At 44.7% G+C, this 21,200-nt stretch overlaps 1 protein-coding gene across 2 annotated transcripts in view; it reads left to right on the top strand.

Moving 5' to 3' along the window:
* Positions 1 to 21,200, top strand: part of LOC115158706 (collagen alpha-1(XXIV) chain-like) — a 75,496-nt gene that overhangs the window by 14,665 nt on the left and 39,631 nt on the right. For both annotated transcript variants that reach the window (XR_003868709.1, XM_029707932.1), the window contains exon 3: positions 12,892 to 14,294. Coding sequence is in view for 1 of the 2 variants with exons in the window: in XM_029707932.1 (XP_029563792.1) it covers positions 12,892 to 14,294 (1,403 nt within the window). In the remaining variant the exon portion in view is untranslated. The remainder of the gene's footprint in view (positions 1 to 12,891; positions 14,295 to 21,200) is intronic.

The raw sequence follows: 21,200 nt of genomic DNA, 5'->3' as shown, positions 1-21,200 counted from the left end.
CTAAAGGTCAACCAGACTGAGATAATGCTTTAATGTGTTTGGCAACAGCTCTTTCTCTGGACAGATGCAGCGGATAAGTTGATAAGGTGATATCCATCAGTATTCCAGATAGTATCAGGAAAAGAGACAGCGGTTGAGAGGCTTGGTTGGATGATTACATATTTCTGTTTCTCCTCTCTCCTCCCCCCTATGACCGTTGCAGAGCAACAACAAGTTCAGTCAGAGTTGTATGTTTAGCTGTCGGTGTTATTGTCCACTGGAGGAGGAACTGCTGTCAATCAAGTTCGAAACTAGTTTCACGTGGCGTGGGTCTCAACACACTTTACAGTAATGAGGCAAAAACAAGCAAACAGAAACTACTAGGCTTACTTCTGCTAAGGATATTATTATGGTGCCAGACCTTGGCTGACACCAGAGGTGAAAGTAGATGTCATTTCTTACCGGTACTGGACACCCAAGTGCGCGCATGCATTTAAAAAAATAGGCCTGCTACAAAAATTACAGGATAGCCTCTCACTGGGGATGTGGCCGATGTTCTCTGCTGGTACCAATGAGATAGGCTACTGTTCGCTCAATGAAGTTAAAATAACTAAAAGACAGATTGGAGTCTTTTCATTGTCGTCTCTTTACAGCAATAGCCATTTGGTTTCCAAATAGTATTTCATCGATTGTATTTTGAAATACTGTGATATCCCTGGCTGGGTGTCTGCTTTTCACTGACAGTCACAACTCAACATTCATCTATTTGTTATTTGCCGTGCGCTGCACAAATTGTTGGGCCTTCCGACTGTAGTTTATGTGATTTAAAACAATCCTCAGCAAAAAAAACTAATGTAAGCTAATGATCCTCATGCTTTCTGGTGTTGTAGCCTATTTTGAATGATTGTATTTATTTCTGTATAGACTGGACAGCTAATTAGGCTATATAATTTTGGCAATATAATTCTATTTACTTTCGGGACAGCTTAGCTTCCCCTAGCCTTATGGACACACCACCTATGCCTTTTAATGTGGCCTAAACACAACCAGTCATGATGATTTCATCTGGATGTCAAACAATCACTTAACAAAGGCACTCCTGTAGGCTACCCACGCACATTTGTTCACTCACAAAATACCCAACAGTGCACCGTGCACCTTTAATGTGATGCATGGAAAGAGACAGTTGCTAAAAAACAATGTGTATTGTAAAAATATTCTGTGATTGTCATTAGGCCTACACTTGTAGCCTGAACCCTCACCTCCGCCTTCACAAAATGTAAGTGTTCTCCTCAAACTACAACGCAATTTGGAGCGTAGAGCACCTGGTTTCCAATCATTTCAGTCATTTTCCATGCGGCTGACATGCAGTAATGGTAATGAATGGTGTCATAGCCTATGTCATGTTGTATTAATTGTGATAGGCTCACTCTTCACCTATACAACATACCCCCACTATTTATTTTGCCGGGACGCCGTACCAGACCGTGCCGCCTTACTTTCCCCCCTGGCTGACACTCAACTTGAATAAAACAGTGCACTGATGGGGGCTGGCCACTCAACATGGATATTACAGAGGACACGCCAGATATATTCCATATGCTTCCAACATGAATTGGCTCCACTCCTCCTCCTGAGGCAGGCCTCCCCCAGCTCCACTCCTCCTGAGGCAGGCCTATCCCCAGCTCCACTCCTCCTGAGGCAGGCCTATCCCCAGCTCCACTCCTCCTGAGGCAGGACTATCCCCAGCTCCACTCCTCCTGAGGCAGGCCTCCCCCAGCTCCACTCCTCCTGAGGCAGGCCTATCCCCAGCTCCACTCCTCCTGAGGCAGGCCTCCCCCAGCTCCACTCCTCCTGAGGCAGGCCTATACCCAGCTCCACTCCTCCTGAGGCAGGCCTAACCCCAGCTCCACTCCTCCTGAGGCAGGCGTCCCCCAGCTCCACTCCTCCTGAGGCAGGCCTATCCCCACCTCCACTCCTCCTGAGGCAGGCCTCCCCCAGCTCCACTCCTCCTGAGGCAGGCCTATACCCAGCTCCCCTCCCCTGAGTCAGGCTCAACTCAGGCTAAACCCAGGCAGTCATGGTTGCTCCAAGTCCTTTACCACCACCGGGTGGCCAGTACCAGTCAAAAGTTTGGACACACCTACTCATTCAAGGGTTTTTCTTTATTTTACTATTTTCTACATTGTAGAATAATAGTGAAACATCAAAACTATGAAATAACACATATGGAATCAATTAGTAACCAAAAAAGTGTTAAACAAATCAAAATATATTTTATATTTGAGATTCTTCAAAGTAGCCACCCTTTGCCTTGATGACAGCTTTGCACACTCTTGGCATTCTCTCAACCAGCTTCATGAGGTAGTCACATGAAATGCATTTCAATTAACAGGTATGCCTTGTTAAAAGTTAATTTGTGGAATTTCTTTCCTTCTTAATGCTTTGAGTCAATCAGTTGTGTTGTGACAAAGTATTGGTGGTATACAGAAGATAGCCCTATTTGGTAAAAGACCAAATCCATATTATGGCAAGAACAGCTCAAATAAGGAAAGAGAAACAACAGTCCATCATTACTTTAAGACATGAAGGTCAGTCAATGTGGAAAATTTCAAGAACTTTCTTCAAGTGCAGTCGCAAAAACCATCAAGCACTATGATGTAACTGGCTCTCATGAGGACCGCCACAGGAAAGGAAGACCCTGAGTTACCTCTGCAGCAGAGAATAAGTTCATTAGAGTTACCAGCCTCAGAAATCGACAATTAACTGCACATCTCAACATCAACTGTTCAGAGGAGACTGCGTGAATCAGGCCTTCATGGTCTAATTACTGCAAAGAAACAACTACTAAAGGACACCAATTAGAATAAGAGACTTGCTTGGGCCAAGAAACACGAGCAATGGACATTAGACCGGTGGAAATCTGTCCTTTGGTCTGATGAGTCCAAATTTGAGATTTTTGGTTCCAACCACTGGGTGTTTGTGAGACGCAGAGTAGGTGAACAAATTATCTCAGCATGTGTGGTTCCCACCATGAAGCATGGAGGAGGAGGTGTTATGGTGTAGGGGTGCTTTGCTGGTGACACTGTCTGTGATTTATTTAGAATTCAAGGCCACACCTAACCAGCATGGCTACCACAGCATTCTACAGCAATACGCCATCCCATCTGATTTGGATTAGTGGGACTATCATATGTTTTTCAACAGGACAATGACCCAAAACACACCTCCAGGATGTGTAAGGGCTATTTGACCAAGAAGGAGAGTGATGAGGTGCTGCGTCAGATTACCTGTCCTCCACAATCACCCAATGAGTTGGACTGCAGAGTACATTTACATTTTAGTAAAGGAAAAGCAGCCAACAAGTGCTCAGCATATGTGGGAACTCCTTCAAGACTGTTGGAAAAACATTCCTCATGAAGCTGGTTGAGAGAATGCAAACAATGTGCAAAGCTGTCATCAAGGCAAAAGGTGGCTACTTTCAAGAATCTCAAATATAAACTATATTTTGATTTGTTTAACACTTTTTTGGTTACTACATGATTCCATATGTGTTATTTCATAGTTTTGATGTCTTCACTATTATTCTACAATGTAGAAAATAGTAAAAATAAAGAAAAACCCTTGAATGAGTAGGTGTGTCCAAACTTTTGACTGCTACTGTATGCTATTATTCTGTCTTTATATCATTGTAGACCCCACCACCACCAACACTACACCACCACTACACAGCAGGTTCAATCCATCATAAGAAGAGGAGGAGGAGGAATGCAGAACAGAGCAGAATGCTTAGTGACTGTCTGAGGACTGGGCTAGGGCAGCTTGTCTTCACATAATGAGACAGCTTGGAATCCTGGCTAATGTTACCCCAGGCAAAGAATGTCAAGGACATCGATTCTCTTTGCTGTACAGCTAGCGAGAGGAGAGGAGAGGAGAGGAGAGTAGAGTAGAGTAGAGTAGAGTAGAGTAGAGTAGAGTAGAGTAGAGTAGAGTAGAGTAGAGTAGAGTAGAGGAGAGGAGAGGAGAGGAGAGGAGAGGAGAGGAGAGGAGAGGAGAGGAGAGGAGAGGAGAGGAGAGGAGAGGAGAGGAGAGGAGAGGAGAGGAGAGGAGAGGAGAGGAGAGGAGAGGAGAGGAGAGGAAAGGAAAGGAAAATTAGGGAGAGAAGAGAAGAGGAAAGGAGAGATATATTGCAGATACTTAGTCTGCATCCCAAATGGTACCCTTTTCCCTATTTAGTGCACTACAGGCCCTAGTCAAAGGCAATGCACTAAATAGGGAATAGGGTGCCATTTGGGATGCCTACACAACTAGTACCCAGGCTGCATACACAACTAGTCCCCAGTCTGCATACACAACTAGTTCCCGGGCTGCACACACAACTAGTCCCCAGGCTGCATACACAACTAGTCCCCAGGCTGCATACACAACTAGTCCCCAGGCTGCATACACAGCTAGTCCCCAGGCTGCATACACAGCTAGTCCCCAGGCTGCATACACAACTAGTCCCCAGGCTGCATAATCCACTAGTCCCCAGGCTGCATACACAACTAGTCCCCAGGCTGCATACACAACTAGTCCCCGGGCTGCATACAGAACTAGTCCCCAGGCTGCATACACAACTAATCCCCAGGCTACACCACTAGTCCCCCGGCTGCATACACAGCTAGTCCCCAGGCTGCATACACCACTAGTCCCCAGGCTGCATACACAACTAGTCCCCAGGCTGCATACACAACTAGTCCCCAGTCTGCATACACAACTAGTCCCCAGGCTGCATACACAACTAGTCCCCAGGCTGCATACACAACTAGTCTCCATTCTGCAGACACAACTAGTCCCCAGGCTGCATACACAACTATCCCCAGGCTGCAGACACCACTAGTCCCCAGGCTGCATACACCACTAGTCCCCAGGCTGCATACACCACTAGTCCCCAGGCTGCATACACAACTAGTCTCCATTCTGCAGACACAACTAGTCCCCAGGTTGCATACACCACTAGTCCCCAGGCTGCATACACCACTAGTCCCCAGGCTGCATACACCACTAGTCCCCAGGCTGCATACACAGCTAGTCCCCAGGCTGCATACACAACTAGTCCCCAGGCTGCATACACAACTAATCCCCATTCTGCATACACAACTAGTCCGCAGGCTCCATATACAACTAGTCCCCAGGCTGCATACACAACTAATCCCCATTCTGCATACACCACTAGTCCCCAGGCTGCATACACAACTAGTCCCCATTCTGCATACACAACTAGTTCCCAGGCTGCATACACAACTAGTCCCCAGTCTGCATACACAACTAATCCCCAGGCTGCATACACAACTAGTCCCCGGGCTGCAGGCAGGTTTAGGAAAGAGAGGACTTCATAAGCACATGAACTCAGACATGAGCACTGTGAGGCACGTTTACTCGCTCAGTCTCTGTATTTTCCAAGGCCTCTATGGATGGACGGACAAAGCAACCTTTTGGCTGATTCCGAGCAATGGTATTCACCTAAAGCTAGTAAACCACAGACACCCTGCACCATACCCACTCAACCCCCCCACAGTTTGGATCCCCATTTTAGACGATGCTAATAACATTTGATTATGTTATGATCACTGAATCCTTAATGCTTTTTCCTAAGTGTTTCCATGTGAACATGTTAAAAATACTAAAGCTACAAAGGTAAACGTCAGTCACCATTTGTTACCCCTTCCTCCCCACATTTATACCACGCTTTTCTAAATAAGTTATTGTCTGTTCAATTTGACCCGTGACCAAGGTGAAAGGTGTCGACGTCATACGTCATACATGTGCGACTCATTCTAAAATAGATGTGTTACGGCTTTGCTGTCAGAGTTTTTACCTGCGTTTTTAGTCTGCGTTCTTGACTATTTTCAGTTTTGCATGCCCCCAGAGAAGTTTAGAGTAAAAAATATTTTTTGACTTTAGTTTTTACGACCACGTTGAACCTGCTGTGACAACACACTATAGAAGCCTAATTTTAAATTCAAAACACTGGTTGTGTGTGTGTGTGTGTGTGTGTGTGTGTGTGTGTGTGTGTGTGTGTGTGTGTGTGTGTGTGTGTGTGTGTGTGTGTGTGTGTGTGTGTGTGTGTGTGTGTGTGTGTGTGTGTGTGTGTGTGTGTGTGTGTGTGTGTGTGTGTGTGTGTGTGTGTGTGCAAACCACTGGCTGAGTTATGTTCCCTCTTGTTCTGCCAAATCAATAAAACAGACTCTGTGACTAAGACCCCCGAACAGATCCCTGAACAGATCCCTGAGCAAGGGGAAAAGCTTTTTCAAAGAAAGCTTGCATCTCTTGATTAGCAATGAAAATACCTTCCACTGCTCCTCTCCCTCCTCCTCCTCATCCTCCTCCCTCCTCCTACTCCCGCCTCACTTCTCCTCCTCCCGCTCTCCTCCCTCCCTAATCCCTCCTCCCTCCTCCTCTACCTGTTCCTCCTCTTACTTTTCCTTCTCTGCTTCCTTCTCCTCCTTCTCCTCTTCCTCCTACTTTCTTCCTCCTCCTTCTCCTCCTCTTCCTCCTTCTCCTCCTCCCAGGATCTCCCCACTGACATTTTCCTGTTTCCTGGATTCCACTGAGTTACTGCCTTAGTCTGCCAGTTTCTCCCTCTCTTACACACACACAAACACACACACACCCACACACATACACACACAGTCAGTAAAACCATTGAGTCTTGATTCCTTTTGATTTTGTATTATTATTTTTTTCACCTTTATTTAACCAGGTAGGCCAGTTGAGAACAAGTTCTCATTTACAACTGCGACCTGGCCAAGATAAAGCAAAGCAGTGCGACACAAACAACACAGAGTTACACATGGGATAAACAAATGTACAGTCAATAATGCAATAGAAAAATCTATATACAATGTGTGCAAATGTAGTAACATTAGGGAGGTAAGACAATAAATAGGCCATAGTGGCGAAATAATTACAATTTAGCAATTAAACACTGGAGTGATAGATGTGCAGAAGATGAATGTGCAAGTAGAGATACTGGGGTGCAATGAAGAAGAAAAAAATAACAATATGGGGATGAGGTAGTTGGGTGGGCTATTTACAGATGGACTGTGTACAGGTGCAATGATCGGTAAGCTGCTCTTACAGCTGATGCTTAAAGTTAGTGAGGGAGATATAAGACTCCAGCTTCAGTGATTTTTGCAATTCGTTCCAGTCATTGGCAGCAGAGAACTGGAAGGAATGGCGGCCAAATGAGTTGTTGGCTTTGGGGATGACCAGTGAAATATACCTGCTGTGCGTGTGCTACGGGCGGGTGCTGCTATGGTGACCAGTGAGCTGAGATAAGGCGGGGATTTACCTAGCAAAGACTTATAGATGACCTGGAGCCAGTGGGTTTGGCGACGAATATGAAGCGAGGGCCAGCCTAGAAGAGCATACAGGTCGCAGTGGTGGGTAGTATATGGGGCTAAGGTGACAAAACGGATGGCACTGTGATAGACTGCATCCAATTTGCTGAGTAGAGTGTTGGAGGCTATTTTGTAAGCGACATCGCTGACCATCCTACATATCAAAGATATGTAGGATGGTCAGTATTACGAGGGTATGTTTGGCGGTATGAGTGCTTTGTTGCGAAATAGGAAGCCAATTCTAGATTTAATTTTGGATTGGAGATGCTTAATGTGAATCTGGAAGGAGAGTTTACAGTCTAACCAGACACCTAGGTATTTGTAGTTGTCCACATATTCTAAGTCAGAACCATCCAGAGTAGTGATGCTAAACGGGAGGGCGGGTGCGGGCAGCGATCGGTTGAAGAGCATGCATTTAGTTTTACTTGCATTTAAGAGCAGTTGGAGGACACGGAAGGAGTGTTGTATGGCATTGAAGCTCATCTGGAGGTTTGTTAACACAGTGTCCAAAGAAGGGCCAGAAGTATACAGAATGGTGTCATCTTCGTAGAGGTGGATCAGAGAATCACCAGCAGCAAGAGCGACATCATTGATGTATACAGAGAAAAGAGTCGGCCCGAGAATTGAACCCTGTGGCATCCCCATAGAGACTGCCAGAGGTCCGGACAACAGGCCCTCCGATTTGACACACTGAAGTAGTTGATGAACCAGGCGAGGCAGTCATTTGAGAAACCAAGGCTGTTGAGTCTGCCGATGAGTATGCAGTGATTGACAGAGTCGAAAGCCTTGGCCAGGTCGATGAAGACGGCTGCACAGTATTGTCTTTTATCGATGGCGGTTATGATATCATTTAGGACCTTGAGCGTGGCTGAGGTGCACCCATGAACCACCCATGAACCAGATTGCATAGCGGAGAAGGTACGGTAAGATTCGAAATGGTCGGTGATCTGTTTGTTAACTTGGCTTTCGAAGACTTTAGAAAGGTAAGGTAGGATAGATATAGGTCTGTAAAAGTTTGGGTCTAGAGTGTCTCCCCCTTTGAAGAGGGGGATGCCCGCGGCAGCTTTCCAATCTTTAGGGATCTCAGGCAATATGAAAGAGAGGTTGAACAGGCTAGTAATAGGGGTTGCAACCTTAGCGGCGGATAATTTTAGAAAGAGATCATACAGATTGTCTAGCCCAGCTGATTTGTAGGGGTCCAGATTTTGCAGCTCTTTCAGAACATCAGCTATCTGGATTTGGGTGAAGGAGAAATGGGGGAGGCTTGGGCAAGTTGCTGTGGGGGGTGCAGAGCTGTTGACCAGGGTAGGGATAGCCAGGTGGAAAGCATGGCCAGCCGTAGAAAAATGCTTCTTTTAATTCTCAATTATCATAGATTTATCTGTGGTGACAGTTTCCTAGCCTCATTGCAGTGGGCAGCTCTTATTCTCCATGGGATTTACAGTGTCCCAGAACTTTTTGGAGTTTGTGCTACAGGATGCAAATTTCTGTTTGAAAAAGCTAGCCTTTGCTTTCCTGACTGCCTGTTGCATATCGCGGGGGCTATTCGATTCTAATGCAGTATGCCACAGGATGTTATTGTGCTGGTCAAGGGCAGTCAAGTCTGGAGTGAACGAAGGGTTATATCTGTTCTTAGTTGTACATTTTTTGAGTGGGGCATGCTTATTTAAACCCTCTTAAGGATCGAACCCTTTATTTCCCAATTTTTGCCTAAAATGACATATCCAAATCTAACTGCCTGTAGCTCAGGCCCTGAAGCAAGGATATGTATTTTCTTGGTACCATTTGAAAGGAAACACTTTGAAGTTTGTGGAAATGTGAAAGGAATGAAGGAGAATATAACACATTAGATCTGATAAAAGATAATACAAAGAAAAAAACAATCGTTATTTTTTTGTAACATCTTTGAAATGCAAGAGAAAGGCCATAATCTATTATTCCAGCCCAGGTGCAATTTAGATGTTGGCCACTAGATGGCAGCACTGTGTGTGCAACGTTTTAGACTGATGAATGAACCATTGCATTCCTGTTCAAAATGTTGCGTCAAGACTGCCCAAATGTACCTAATTTGTTTATTAATAACTTTTCATGTTCAAAACTGTGCACTCTCCTCAAACAATACAATGCTTTTCTTTCACTGTAATAGCTACTGTAAATTGGACAGTGCAGTTAGATTAACAAGAATTTAAGCTTTCTGCCAATATTAGATATGTCTATGTCCTGGGAAATGTTCTTGTTACTTACAACCTCATGCTAATCGCATTAGCCTACGTTAGCTCAACCGTCCCGCAGGGGACCTACCGATCCTGAATTAAGATGGTGAGGAATGCACTTATAAATAACAACCAGGCATCCTCTACTGACAGAATGAGGTCAATATCCTTCCAGGATCCCGGGCCAGGTCGATTAGAAAGGCCTGCTCAATTAAGTGTTTTAGGGAGCGTTTGACAGTGATGAAGGGTGGTCGTTTGACCGCGTACCCATTGCGGACACTGGCAATGAGGCAGTGATCGCTGAGATCCTGGTTGAAGACAGCAGAGAAGTATTTAGAGGGCAGGTTGGTCAGGCTGATATCTATGAGGGTGCCAGTGATTTAGGGTTGTACCTGGTAGGTTCCTTGATAATTTGTGTGAGATTGAATGTATCTAGCTTAGATTGTAGGACGGCCGGGGTGTTAACCATATCCCAGTTGAGGTCACCTAACAGTACAAAAGTAGAAGCTCGAACTGTTTGGCCACAGACCAGGATAGCATGGCAGAACTCAGCAGGCTATTTCTGCACCCCCTTTGGCAGTTCTGTCATGGTGGAAAATGTTGTAGTTGGGGATGGAAACTTCAGAATTTTTGGTGGCCTTCCTAAGCCAGGATTCAGACATGGCTAGGACATCAGGGTTGGCAGAGTGTGCTAAAGCAGTGAATAAAACAAACTTAGGGAGGAGGCTTCTGATGTTAACATGCATGAAACCAAGGCTTTTACGGTTACAGAAGTCAACAAATGATAAAACTGGGGGCTACGGGGCCTGGGCTAACCTCTACATCACCAGAGGAACAGAGGAGGAGTTGGATAAGGGTATGGCTAAATGCTATAAGAACTGGTCGTCTAGTGCATTGGGGACAGAGAATTAAAGGAGCAGATTTCTTGAAGAAATCTGAAGAGAATAGATTCAGGGCATAATTTACAGACAATGGTATGGTAGGATGTGAGTACGGTGGAGGTAAACGTAGGTGTTGAGTGACGATGACAGGAGGCACAAGTTAAGCCAGGTGAGGTCTCCGCATGTGTGTGGGGTGGGACAAAAGAGCTATCTAAGGCATTTTGAGCGGGACTGAGGGCTCTAAAGTGAAATAAAACAATAAGAACTAGCCAAGACAGCAGTAGACAAGGCATATTGCCATTAGAGAGAGGCATAAAGCAAACACAGGTGTTGATCAGGAGAGCTAAGACAACAACGGGTAAATGGCGATGAATAGGCAGGGTGGGACTGTTAGAGTGATCATAGGGTCAAAAGAGCAGCAATAGGTGAGTCAGGGTGCTGTTCGGTAGTCACTACTACGCTAGGCGAGCAGAGGACACAGCGGGCCTAGCCGGGGCTAGTAGATGGTTCTTCGGCGACAACATAACTGAATAGCCTGTTGAGACCATGTCGGCAGTCCAGTTGTGATGGATCGGCGGGGCTCCGTGTAGACAATAAAGGGTCCAGGCCAATTGGCAAAGGAGGTGTTGTAGCCCTAGAATTAGCTGGTATATGGGCCTAGCTCAAGGCTAGCTCAAGGCTAGCTGGTGCTTGCTTCGGAACAGAGGCATTAGCTAACAGTAGCCACTCGTTTGCAGCTAGCTATCTGCGATGATCCGGTGTAATGATCCAGAGCGGCAGGAATCCGGTGATTGCTAGAGAGAAGTAGTCCGATATGCTCTGGGTTGATATCGCGCTGAGCAGGCAGGCAGGTGTTGTCCGAGCTAAGGCTGGCTGGCTGGTGACCGAGAAAAAGGTGAAGACCGCTAGCCGTGGCTAACAAAGACTAGTAGCTAGTTAGCTGGCTAGCTCCTGATGGAAGTTCCAGTTATAAGGAATAAAAATAGCAGATCCGTACCACATTGGGTGAGGCGGGATGCAGGAAAGTATATTTAGTTCGTAGATAGAAAGTGAGATTAAAGTATATACGAAGAAGACCGGCTATTTACACGGGATAAGACAAGAGCAAACAGACACGTCCTACTGCTACGTCATCTTGGATTTGATATGCATTTGAATGTTAACATTTAAATGTTCATAACATATTTCATACCTCTTTGTTCTCATTTGTCATATTGTGCTCTTACGAAAATATTGTGCCATGTTGTTGACATTTGTACAAAAAAAGGTGCTATCTAGAACCTTGAAGTGTTCTTTGGCTGTCCCCATAGAAGAACCCTTTGAATAAACCTTTTTGGTTCCAGGTAGAACCCTTTTGGGTTCCATGTAGAACCCTTTCCACAAAGAGTTCTACATGGAACCCAAAAAGTTTCTACCTGGAACCAAAAAGGCTTCTCCTATGGGGAAAGCCAAAGAACCTTTTTGGAATCCTTTTTTCTGAATGTAATGTTTCCCTCTAACCCCGTTATTCCCTGATTCAAAGCCTAGCTAACTACCATGCTGAGAAACTCTTTCCACTACTTTTAAACTCATTTTTAAACGCTGTTCTCCTGCTGTACTTCAATGTCAGCAGGTCAGACATGTAGTTTGAGGAATCACCTGGGAGAGAGGAAAATTCATGACTCAGCTTGTTAAGAAAGAGAGGATCATGAATCTCTGTTGGCAGATTGATTCAAACAGGCTGTTTGAAACACACACACACACACACACACACAAACATAGACGCACACACACACACACACACACACACACACACACACACACACACACACACTGCTGTGTGATAGTACTGTACTGTACCATCTATCCCTGTGTAGTCCCCTGTCTGGAATCATCTGGCCCCCAGCTGCCTCGCTCACTGGCCTGGCTGCCTGGCTGTCTGAGGAGGATTATGGGTAATCTGTGATGTCAAGCCTTGATCAGACCTTCCACCTATTTATTCACTTCATTCACTTCCTGTGCTTCTTCTACTTGTGTTCCTTACTTTGTTCCTTCTTCTTCTTCCTTCATCTAATTTTCTACCTGGATCTCCTCCTACACTCTTAGAAAAAATGGTACCAAAAGGGTTCTTTGGCTGTCCCCATAGGAGACCCCTTTGAAGAACCCTTTGGTTCCAGGTAGAACCCTTTTGGGTTCCATGTAAAACTCTTTCCACAGATGGTTCTACCTGGAATCCAAAACAACAGTTTTACCTGGAACCTAAAAGGGTTCTACCAGGAACTAAAAAGGGTTCTCCTATGGGGACAGCCAAAGAACCCTTTTGGAACCTTTTTTTCTAAGAGTGTAGAGTGATGATGCTAATGTCCTCTTCCTATCACTGTTTGTAAGGTTTGAAGATGTTGCAAGTGTCTGTCTGGCTGTCTAATTGACCTCTCTCCCCTCTCTGCTCCGCAGGTGTCGATATCCTCCATTGGCTGGGCCTCACCGGCAGCAGAGACACCCTCTCCCCAGGGACCAGCTCCTCTTCCCCCTCCTCCTCCCTTCACTCTCCTTCTTCCTCTCCCCCAGGAGCCGGGGTCCTACTCAGCCCGGACGCCCACATTGAAGCTGCTACGGGGGGTCTGTTCCCGCCGGAGCTCGGTGAAGAGTTTTCTGTCGTGGTTAGCCTAAGCTCCTGGCGAGCGAACAATGCTTTCCTTTTCAGTGTGCGTGACGGCAGGGACAAGCTGCAGTTTGGCATCCAGCTGCTGCCCAGGAAGGTGGTGGTGTACACCGGCGAAAAGGCCTCTGTCTATTTCACCTACAACGTGCACGACGGGTGGCAGCACTCTTTCGCCGTGAGCGTGCGGCCGCGCTCAGTTTCGTTCCATGCGGACTGCGGGGCGGTGCAGCAGCGAGAACAGACGCTGACCCGGGCACATGTGCTGGGGTCCGGATCCAGAGGCCTGCTCACCCTAGGAAGGATGAAGTCTAAAGCAGCCCAGTTCCATGGCCTCATATGCCAGCTGGACATCTACCCTTCAGCCCAGGCTGCTGCGCATTACTGCCACTACCTTAAAAAACAGTGCCGGCTGGCTGACACTTTCCGATCGCCACCGCCACCCTCCAGCTTGGATATGGAAGTTTCTGGCTCCCTGGCTTTCTCCCCTATTCCTCCTTCTCCAGCATCCCAGACTGTGGTGGTGCCCCTCTCCCTGGCTGTAGACTCCCAGCAGTCCACCAACCTGGCCGGATCAGCCCCCAGCCCCTCCCTGGAGGGGTCTGGAATACCGTATTTAAGCCCCTCAGAGCAGTCTCACCTGGGGGTCAGGACCCAGACCCAGAGCTTCCTGCTGGAGCACCTCACCTCTATCCATACACCCACAGCAGGCCCCATTGGCCCGTCCTCAGGCACTCTCAGTGGGCTGAAGGCCATGGGCATCACACACAGGAGTACCAACTCCAGCTCCGGATCCAGCCCAACAGGGGGCTTCAACAGGCGGTCTCCCCAGTCTGAGAATGACACAGAGGAGGAGGAGGAGGAGAGGAGCCCCAGGAGGCACCAACAGGTCACCACAGCCACCCCAGGCCTGATCTCCCCTGACAGGCAGAGCCGCTTGAAGGAGGGCCTGAGGAACAGCTCCAGGCCTAGAGACTCTCAGCCCCAGCCCACTAACCACCTCGTGGACACCAAGCTCAGACCCAACAGCACCACCCTGTACCGGGAGAACCAGGTGGACACCTCAGAGGAGCATGGCCAGGAAGGGGCCTACGATGTGGGCATGGAAGGCTACGACTATGGATACGAGGAACCAGACTACTTCTACAGAGACTATGACGAGGCTTTTCCCGGCCCCAAAGGAGACCCAGGTCCTCCGGTAAGTGTTTGGAATTCATAAGATCTAATAACAGATATGAGAATGTTAGAAACTTGTCTTCGTAGTGTGTTTCCGGAAGTCAGAGCAGAGGCGTGCATGAGCAATAGGGGAAAATTACAATGCATAATTAATGAAGCCTACTTTAGGGTGATGAGGTCTTGAGTGTTCTGTTGGCCCTCTCTTTTAAACACACAAATGTTTTGCAGGGCCTTGTATTGATTTAGAGGCAAGGTGAGGGCGTATCCAAGCACTTTTCTTTTTTCATGTATCAACAGGTGGTTAAAATAACAAATGTCATTCCCCTTTTGAAATAATGCCAGTGACTCGTTCATACTCTTGTGTAAGCGGGGAGGGGGAGTAATTTATAACTGAGGGTTGCTCCCTATAGCCTAGCGACAAAAGAGCATCAAACAGGCTGATGTCAGCTAGCTGTAGAGGTTGCTTTTCTCCTCTTCAAGGAAAACAAGACTATACCATTCTGTCATATCGGCGATGCCGATCTATTGCTTATGACCCTATGGCAGCCTGGGAGTGACACAGCTGATTGAGGTGTTTCCAAGTCAGAGTCTTGCTGCTCAATCTTTCTCCTGAAGGACTTGAAGCCACAATCTGTAATTTATTTGAACATCAAATTATTGCAGATTACACCTTTACCGTGAGGTGAAAGTCCATGCCTAACTTCTGTTTCTCTCATTCAACTACATGAGGCTAGAACTGGTTGACAAATGTTTAGGAGGCCAACTAAACCAGACTATGACTGTTTTCCATAATTCAAGGAGTCAGATATTGACTCGTTTTTCATCCTCCTTGATTTATGTGTTGTGAAAATGAGAGCAGCCAATGACTGTTGAGTACTCTCTAACAGGTTCCGTGTTCTGGATGTAGGATCAGCGGAAGGTCAGTGAGTCAGTGTGTGATTGTGATGTCACCACCTTTTGCACTCAGAGCTCCAGATTGAGAGTATGGCTATGTTGTATTCAGCGTTCTCCTGTGCGCCATGCTTTCCCATGCTCAATTCGCCCAGTTCCGTGCTCCATTTACCTGCTCTGGAGCATGCAAGTACAGCGAATGGAACACAGAAAGTATCTCACCCTCAGAGAGGCTTTGGCTTTGGCTCCAGATAGTCAGTGTAGAAGTATATAGTAAACATAGGTGCTGTATATGAATATGAATATGCAATGCTGATGCTTCTGGAGTATTTGTCCGTAGATCCTAATTGCCTATACTGTACAATAGTTTTCATGACCAAAGATTTTTGGTAACCCTTTATTTTACAGCCCATTATTTATAATATGTCTTTATACATTTTTTACTCCATATACAAACGTATATATATAAACAACAACTTACAGACTCACACAAACAATTTCTTAATCTCATCTGCCCAGACTCACATGCTCACACCCCCATCCCTAGTGTCTGCATTATTATTTGCCACTTGGCCTTTAAATTGTATTAATTTGTTTTTCTTGGTCACCAATGCTATTTCAATATTTCAATAATAAATCATTCGATTTTTCCATTGTGTTTATGATGGGAGGGATGATGAGAGAATCATATAGCCCATTGGGTCTCTCAGTACAACCCCATAAGCCATGTCTTGAAATATGCAGACAGATGAATTAAAAGTAAGTTTACATTGTAATACTTCTGACAGACAACTTTCTAGCTCCACCCACAACTTCCGGACTTTATAGCGTTCCCAGAAAGCATGGATTATTGAGTTATTATTAGTTTTACACTTAAGACATTACTCTGCCATTGTGCTGTAGAATTTGTGAATTTTCTCTCTTGTATAATAAATTCTATACATTAGTTTATATTGGATTAAGCGTACATTTTCGTTAACTGTAATTTTGTTAGTTATGCATCAACTTTCCCTCCATCTTGTGCCAACATCAGTTATTTTTCAGTCTTAGTTCCAATTGTTTATATTGTTTTCTAAGAGATTGTCAGTTGGATATGCTCTCTGCAAGGTTTTGTATATCTTCTCTATCCACAGGAGGCTGGTGGCACCTGAGTGGAATGGTATCAAATACATAAAACATATGGTTTCCATTTGTTTGCTGCCATTCAATTTGCTCCATTCCAGCCATTATTATGAGTTGTCTTCCCCTCAGCAGCCTTCACTGTCTCTATCGTATGAATATCCAATATGACTCAAATAAGATTCCCTCAAGGTTGCTCTGATGTCCTAAAGATTTCCAATCCAAATTTCGTGACATGTAACTTTTAAGTTGCCTGTATTTGAAACTATCTACATTGGTCAGTCCAAAATTACTTTTTAATTCTGTCATGGAAATAAATGTATTTCCTGTTACCAAGTCATTTATGGTTTCAATGCCTTAAATGTTTTATGTGGACCAATTTCTCTGTGAATTCTGAAAAACTATCCAAGGATTGTTCCATAAGGTAGTGTTTTTTAGGAGTGATATTGGTTCTTGTAGAATCCGTTTCATTTTATTCCATATTGTTATGAGGTTCTTAACTATGAAGTTGTTAATGTTCTTAGCTTAATCTTTTGAAAACAAACACCTAAAAAGATTCTGAGGATGAGCATCTCCAATATGTACCCATTGTTACTCTTTAGTGCGTTTAACTATATGTCTCAAGTAAAAGCCTTGGGTGGCGAGTTGATACAATTCCAAGTCTGGATGTTTTAAGTCACCCTCAGACTGAGGAAGATTTATTTGCCCATATTAAGTCTGTTATGATTGAGTATACTCGTCAGTGGCGACCCGTCATTCAGGGCAGGTGGGGCTCAAAACGGTTGGGGCTCTGCCCCACCTGCCCTGAATGACGGGTCGCCACTGACAAGTATACTCAATCATAACAGACTTAATATGGGCAAATAAATCTTTGTTTAGCTAATGTATATATATTTACAGTGCCATCGGAAAGTACTCAGACCCCTTGACTTTTTCCACATTTTGTTACATTACAGCCTTATTCTAAAATGGATTAAATAAATAAAAATCCTCAGCATTCTACACACAATACCCCATAATGACAAGGTGAAATGTTAGCAAATGTACAAAACATTCATTTAAAAAATACTTTATTACATAAGTATTCAGTCCCTTTGCTATTAGACTCGAAATTGAGCTCAGCTGCATCCTGTTTCCATTGATCGTCCTTGAGATGTTTCTACAACTTCATTGGAGTCCACCTGTGGTAAATTCAATTGATTGGACATGATATGGAAAGGCACACACCTGTCTATAAAAGGTCCCACAGTTGACAGTACATATCAAAGCAAAAACCAAGCCATGAGGTCGAAGGAATTGTCCGTAGAGCTCCGAGACAGGATTGTGTTGAGGCACAGATCTGGGGAACGGTACCAAATAAGTTCTGCAGCATGGAAGGTCCCCAAGAACACAGAGGCCTCCATCATTCTTAAATGGAAGAAGTTTGTAACCACCAAGACTCTTCCTAGAGCTGGCTGCCCGGCCAAACTAAGCAATCAGGGGAGAAGGGAGGTGACCAAGAACCCAATGGTCACTCTGACAGAGCTCTAGAGTTCCTCTGTGGAGATGGGAGAACCTTCCAGAAGGACAACCATCTCTGCAGCACTCTACCAATCAGGCCTTTGTGGTAGAGTGGCCAGACGGAAGCCACTCCTCAGTAAAAGGCACATGACAGCCCGCTTGGAGTTTGCCAAAAGGCACCTAAAGGACTCTCAGACCATGAGAAACAAGATTCGCTGGTCTGATGAAGCCAAGATTGAACTCCTTGGCCTAAATGCCAAGCGTCACATCTGGAGGAAATCTGGCACCATCCCTACGGTGAAGCATGGTGGTGGCAGCATCATGCTGTTTGGGATGTTTTTTAGGGGCAGGGACTGGGAGACTAGTCAGGATCAAGGGAAAGATGAACGGAGCAAAGTACAGAGAGATCCTGGATGAAAACCTGATCCAGAGCGCTCAGGACTTCAGACTGGGGCTAAGGTTCACCTTCGAACAGGACAGCGACACTAAGCACACAGCCAAGACAATGCAGGAGTTGTTTCAGGACAAGTCTCTGAATGTCCTTGAGTGGCCCAGCCAAAGTCCGGACTTGAACCCAATCGAATATCTCTGGAGAGACCTGAAAATAGCTGTGCAGCGACTCTCCCCATCCAACCTGACAGAGCTTGAGAGGATCTGCAGAGAAGAATGGGAGAAATTACTCAAATACAGGTGTGCCAGGCTTGTTGCGTCACTCCCAAGAAGACTTGAGGCTGTAATCGCTGCCAAAGGTGCTTCAACAAAGTACTGTGTAAAGGGTCTGAATACTTATGTATATGTGCATTTTCAGTAAAGAAAAATGTTTTTGACTTGTCATTATGGGGTATTATGTGTAGGGAAAAACTATTTAATACATTTTAGAAAAAAGCTGTAACGTAAAACAATTTGGAAAATGTAAAGGGGTCTGAATACTTTCCAAATGCACTGTAGTGTACAGTCGTGGCCAAAAGTTTTGAGAATGACACAAATATTAATTTCCACAAAGTTTGCTGCTTCAGTGTCTTTAGATATTTTTGTCAGATGTTACTATGGAATACTGAAGTATAACTACAAGCATTTCATAAGTGTCAAAGGCTTTTATTGACAATTACATGAAGTTGATGCAAGGAGTCAATATTTGCAGTGTTGACCATTCTTTTTCAAGACCTCTGCAATCCGCCCTGGCATTCTGTCAATTATCTTCTGGTCCTGATGGCAGCCCATTCTTGCATAATCAATGCTTGGAGTTTGTCAGAATGTGTAGTTTTTGTTTGTTCACCCGCCTCTTGAGGAATGACCACAAGTTCTCAATGGGATTAAGGTCTGGGGAGTTTCCTGGCCATGGACCCAAAATATCGATGTTTAGTTCCCCGAGCCACTTAGTGATCACTTTTGCCTTATGGCAAGGTGCTCCATCATACTGGAAAAGGCATTGTTCGTCACCAAACTGTTCCTGGACGGTTGGGAGAAGTTGCTCTCAGAGGATGTGTTGGTACCATTCTTTATTCATGGCTGTGTTCTTAGGCAAAATGATGAGTGATCCCACTCCCTTGGCTGAGAAGCAACCCCACACATGAATGGTCTCAGGATGCGTTACTGTTGGCATGACACAGGACTGATGGTAGCGCTCACCTCAAGCTTTTTTCCGGGTGCCCCAAACAATTGGAAAGGGGACTCATCAGAGAAAATGACTTTACCCCAGTCCTCAGCAGTCCAATCCCTGTACCTTTTGCAGAATATCAGTCTGTCCCTGATGTTTTTCCTGGAGAGAGGTGGCTTCTTTGCTGCCCTTCTTGACACCAGGCCATCCTCCAAAAGTCTTTTGCCTCACTGCGCGTGCAGATGCATTCACACCTGCCTGCTGCCATTCCTGAGCAAGCTCTGTACTGGTGGTGCCCCAATCCCACAGCTGAATCAACTTTAGGAGACGGTCCTGGCGCTTGCTGGACTTTCTTGGGTGCCCTGAAGCCTTCTTCACAACAATTGAACCGCTCTCCTTGAAGTTCTTGATGATCCGATAAATGGTTGATTTAGGTGCAATCTTACTGGCAGCAATATCCTTGCCTGTGAAGCCTTTTTTTGTGAAAATCAGTGATGACGGCACGTGTTTCCTTGCAGGTAACCATGTTTGACAGAGGAAGAACAATGATTCCAAGCACCACCCTCCTTTTGAAGCTTCCAGTCTGTTATTCGAAGTCAATCCGCATGAGAGAGTGATCTCCAGCCTTGTCCTTGTCAACACTCACATCTGTGTTAACAAGAGAGTCACTGACATGATGTCAGCTGGTCCTTTTGTGGCAGGGCTGAAATGCAGTGGAAATGTTTTTGGGGGATTTGGTTCATTTGCATGGCAAAGAGGGACTTTGCAATTAATTGCAATTCATCTGATCACACTTCATAACAATCTGGAGTATATGCAAATTTCCATCATACAAACTGAGGCAGCAGAATGTGAAAATTAATATTTGTGTAATTCTCAAAACTTTTGGCCACGACTGTACTTTATTTACCAGGTTTATTTGCCATTAAGTAGTATGCTTTATTTGAGTTTAACATGTAGTTTTTTTCAAAAGTTAAAGATCGTATTCCTGCTTAAGTTCAGAAATGTAATTTTCTGGTTTACCTTGTAAAGATCTTTTATGGGCTTTTTCTAGGAGTGATTTATTTTTCTTTATTTTTAATTTTTAAATCATAATTTACTTTTGCAGAATATGATATTATCATTCCACGTATGTACGCCTTAAAGTCATCTCAAATAATGTCGGGGTCGGCTTTTCTCTGTCCTCTATGTCTACATTTGTAATGGAAAATGTTTTTTATTTGTTATGTATTTATTTTTTTACGTATTTATTACATTTAGAGTCCAGAAGATGTGCACTATTCATTCTCCAAATTCTGTCGCTAACTGTATTTTCTATTGGTGTAATTAAGCATGATACCGGAGAAGGATCCGATATCACTATATCATACATTTTTGAATCCAGTAAATTATTGAGTCCGTTTTTTAAAATAAAAATGTAGTCAATTCTTGAGTAGCTTTTCTTACTTTGACAAGAAAAATAATAGTATTTTGTTGTTGGGAATCGTAATCTCCAGGTGTCATGTAAATTAATAAACATTTTCCTGGCTCCCAACAGTAAATGTGCCTTTTTTATTACAACATCTGCCAATCTTATCGAATGTATGCTTAAGGTCACCTGCTAAAATAATAAGTTCCTGTCTGGATTTGATCTAATATAGCTTTAATTGGTTCTAAAACTACCAGATTTACCCCTGTTGGGATATACTGTACAATGAAATGAATGTGTATCTTTCACCATCTAAGGTACAATTCAGCATTAGAAAACGTGCAATTGTGTATTCTTATTTATCAGGATGCCTACAACTCTGCTGTTACTACAGTAGGTGGCAACATAGGCTT

The sequence above is a fragment of the Salmo trutta genome, chromosome 22 (genome assembly GCF_901001165.1).
Source record: "Salmo trutta chromosome 22, fSalTru1.1, whole genome shotgun sequence".
Classification (NCBI taxonomy): domain Eukaryota; kingdom Metazoa; phylum Chordata; class Actinopteri; order Salmoniformes; family Salmonidae; genus Salmo; species Salmo trutta.
Note: the sequence above shows the minus strand (reverse complement) of the source record. Positions and strands in the feature narration are given on the sequence as shown.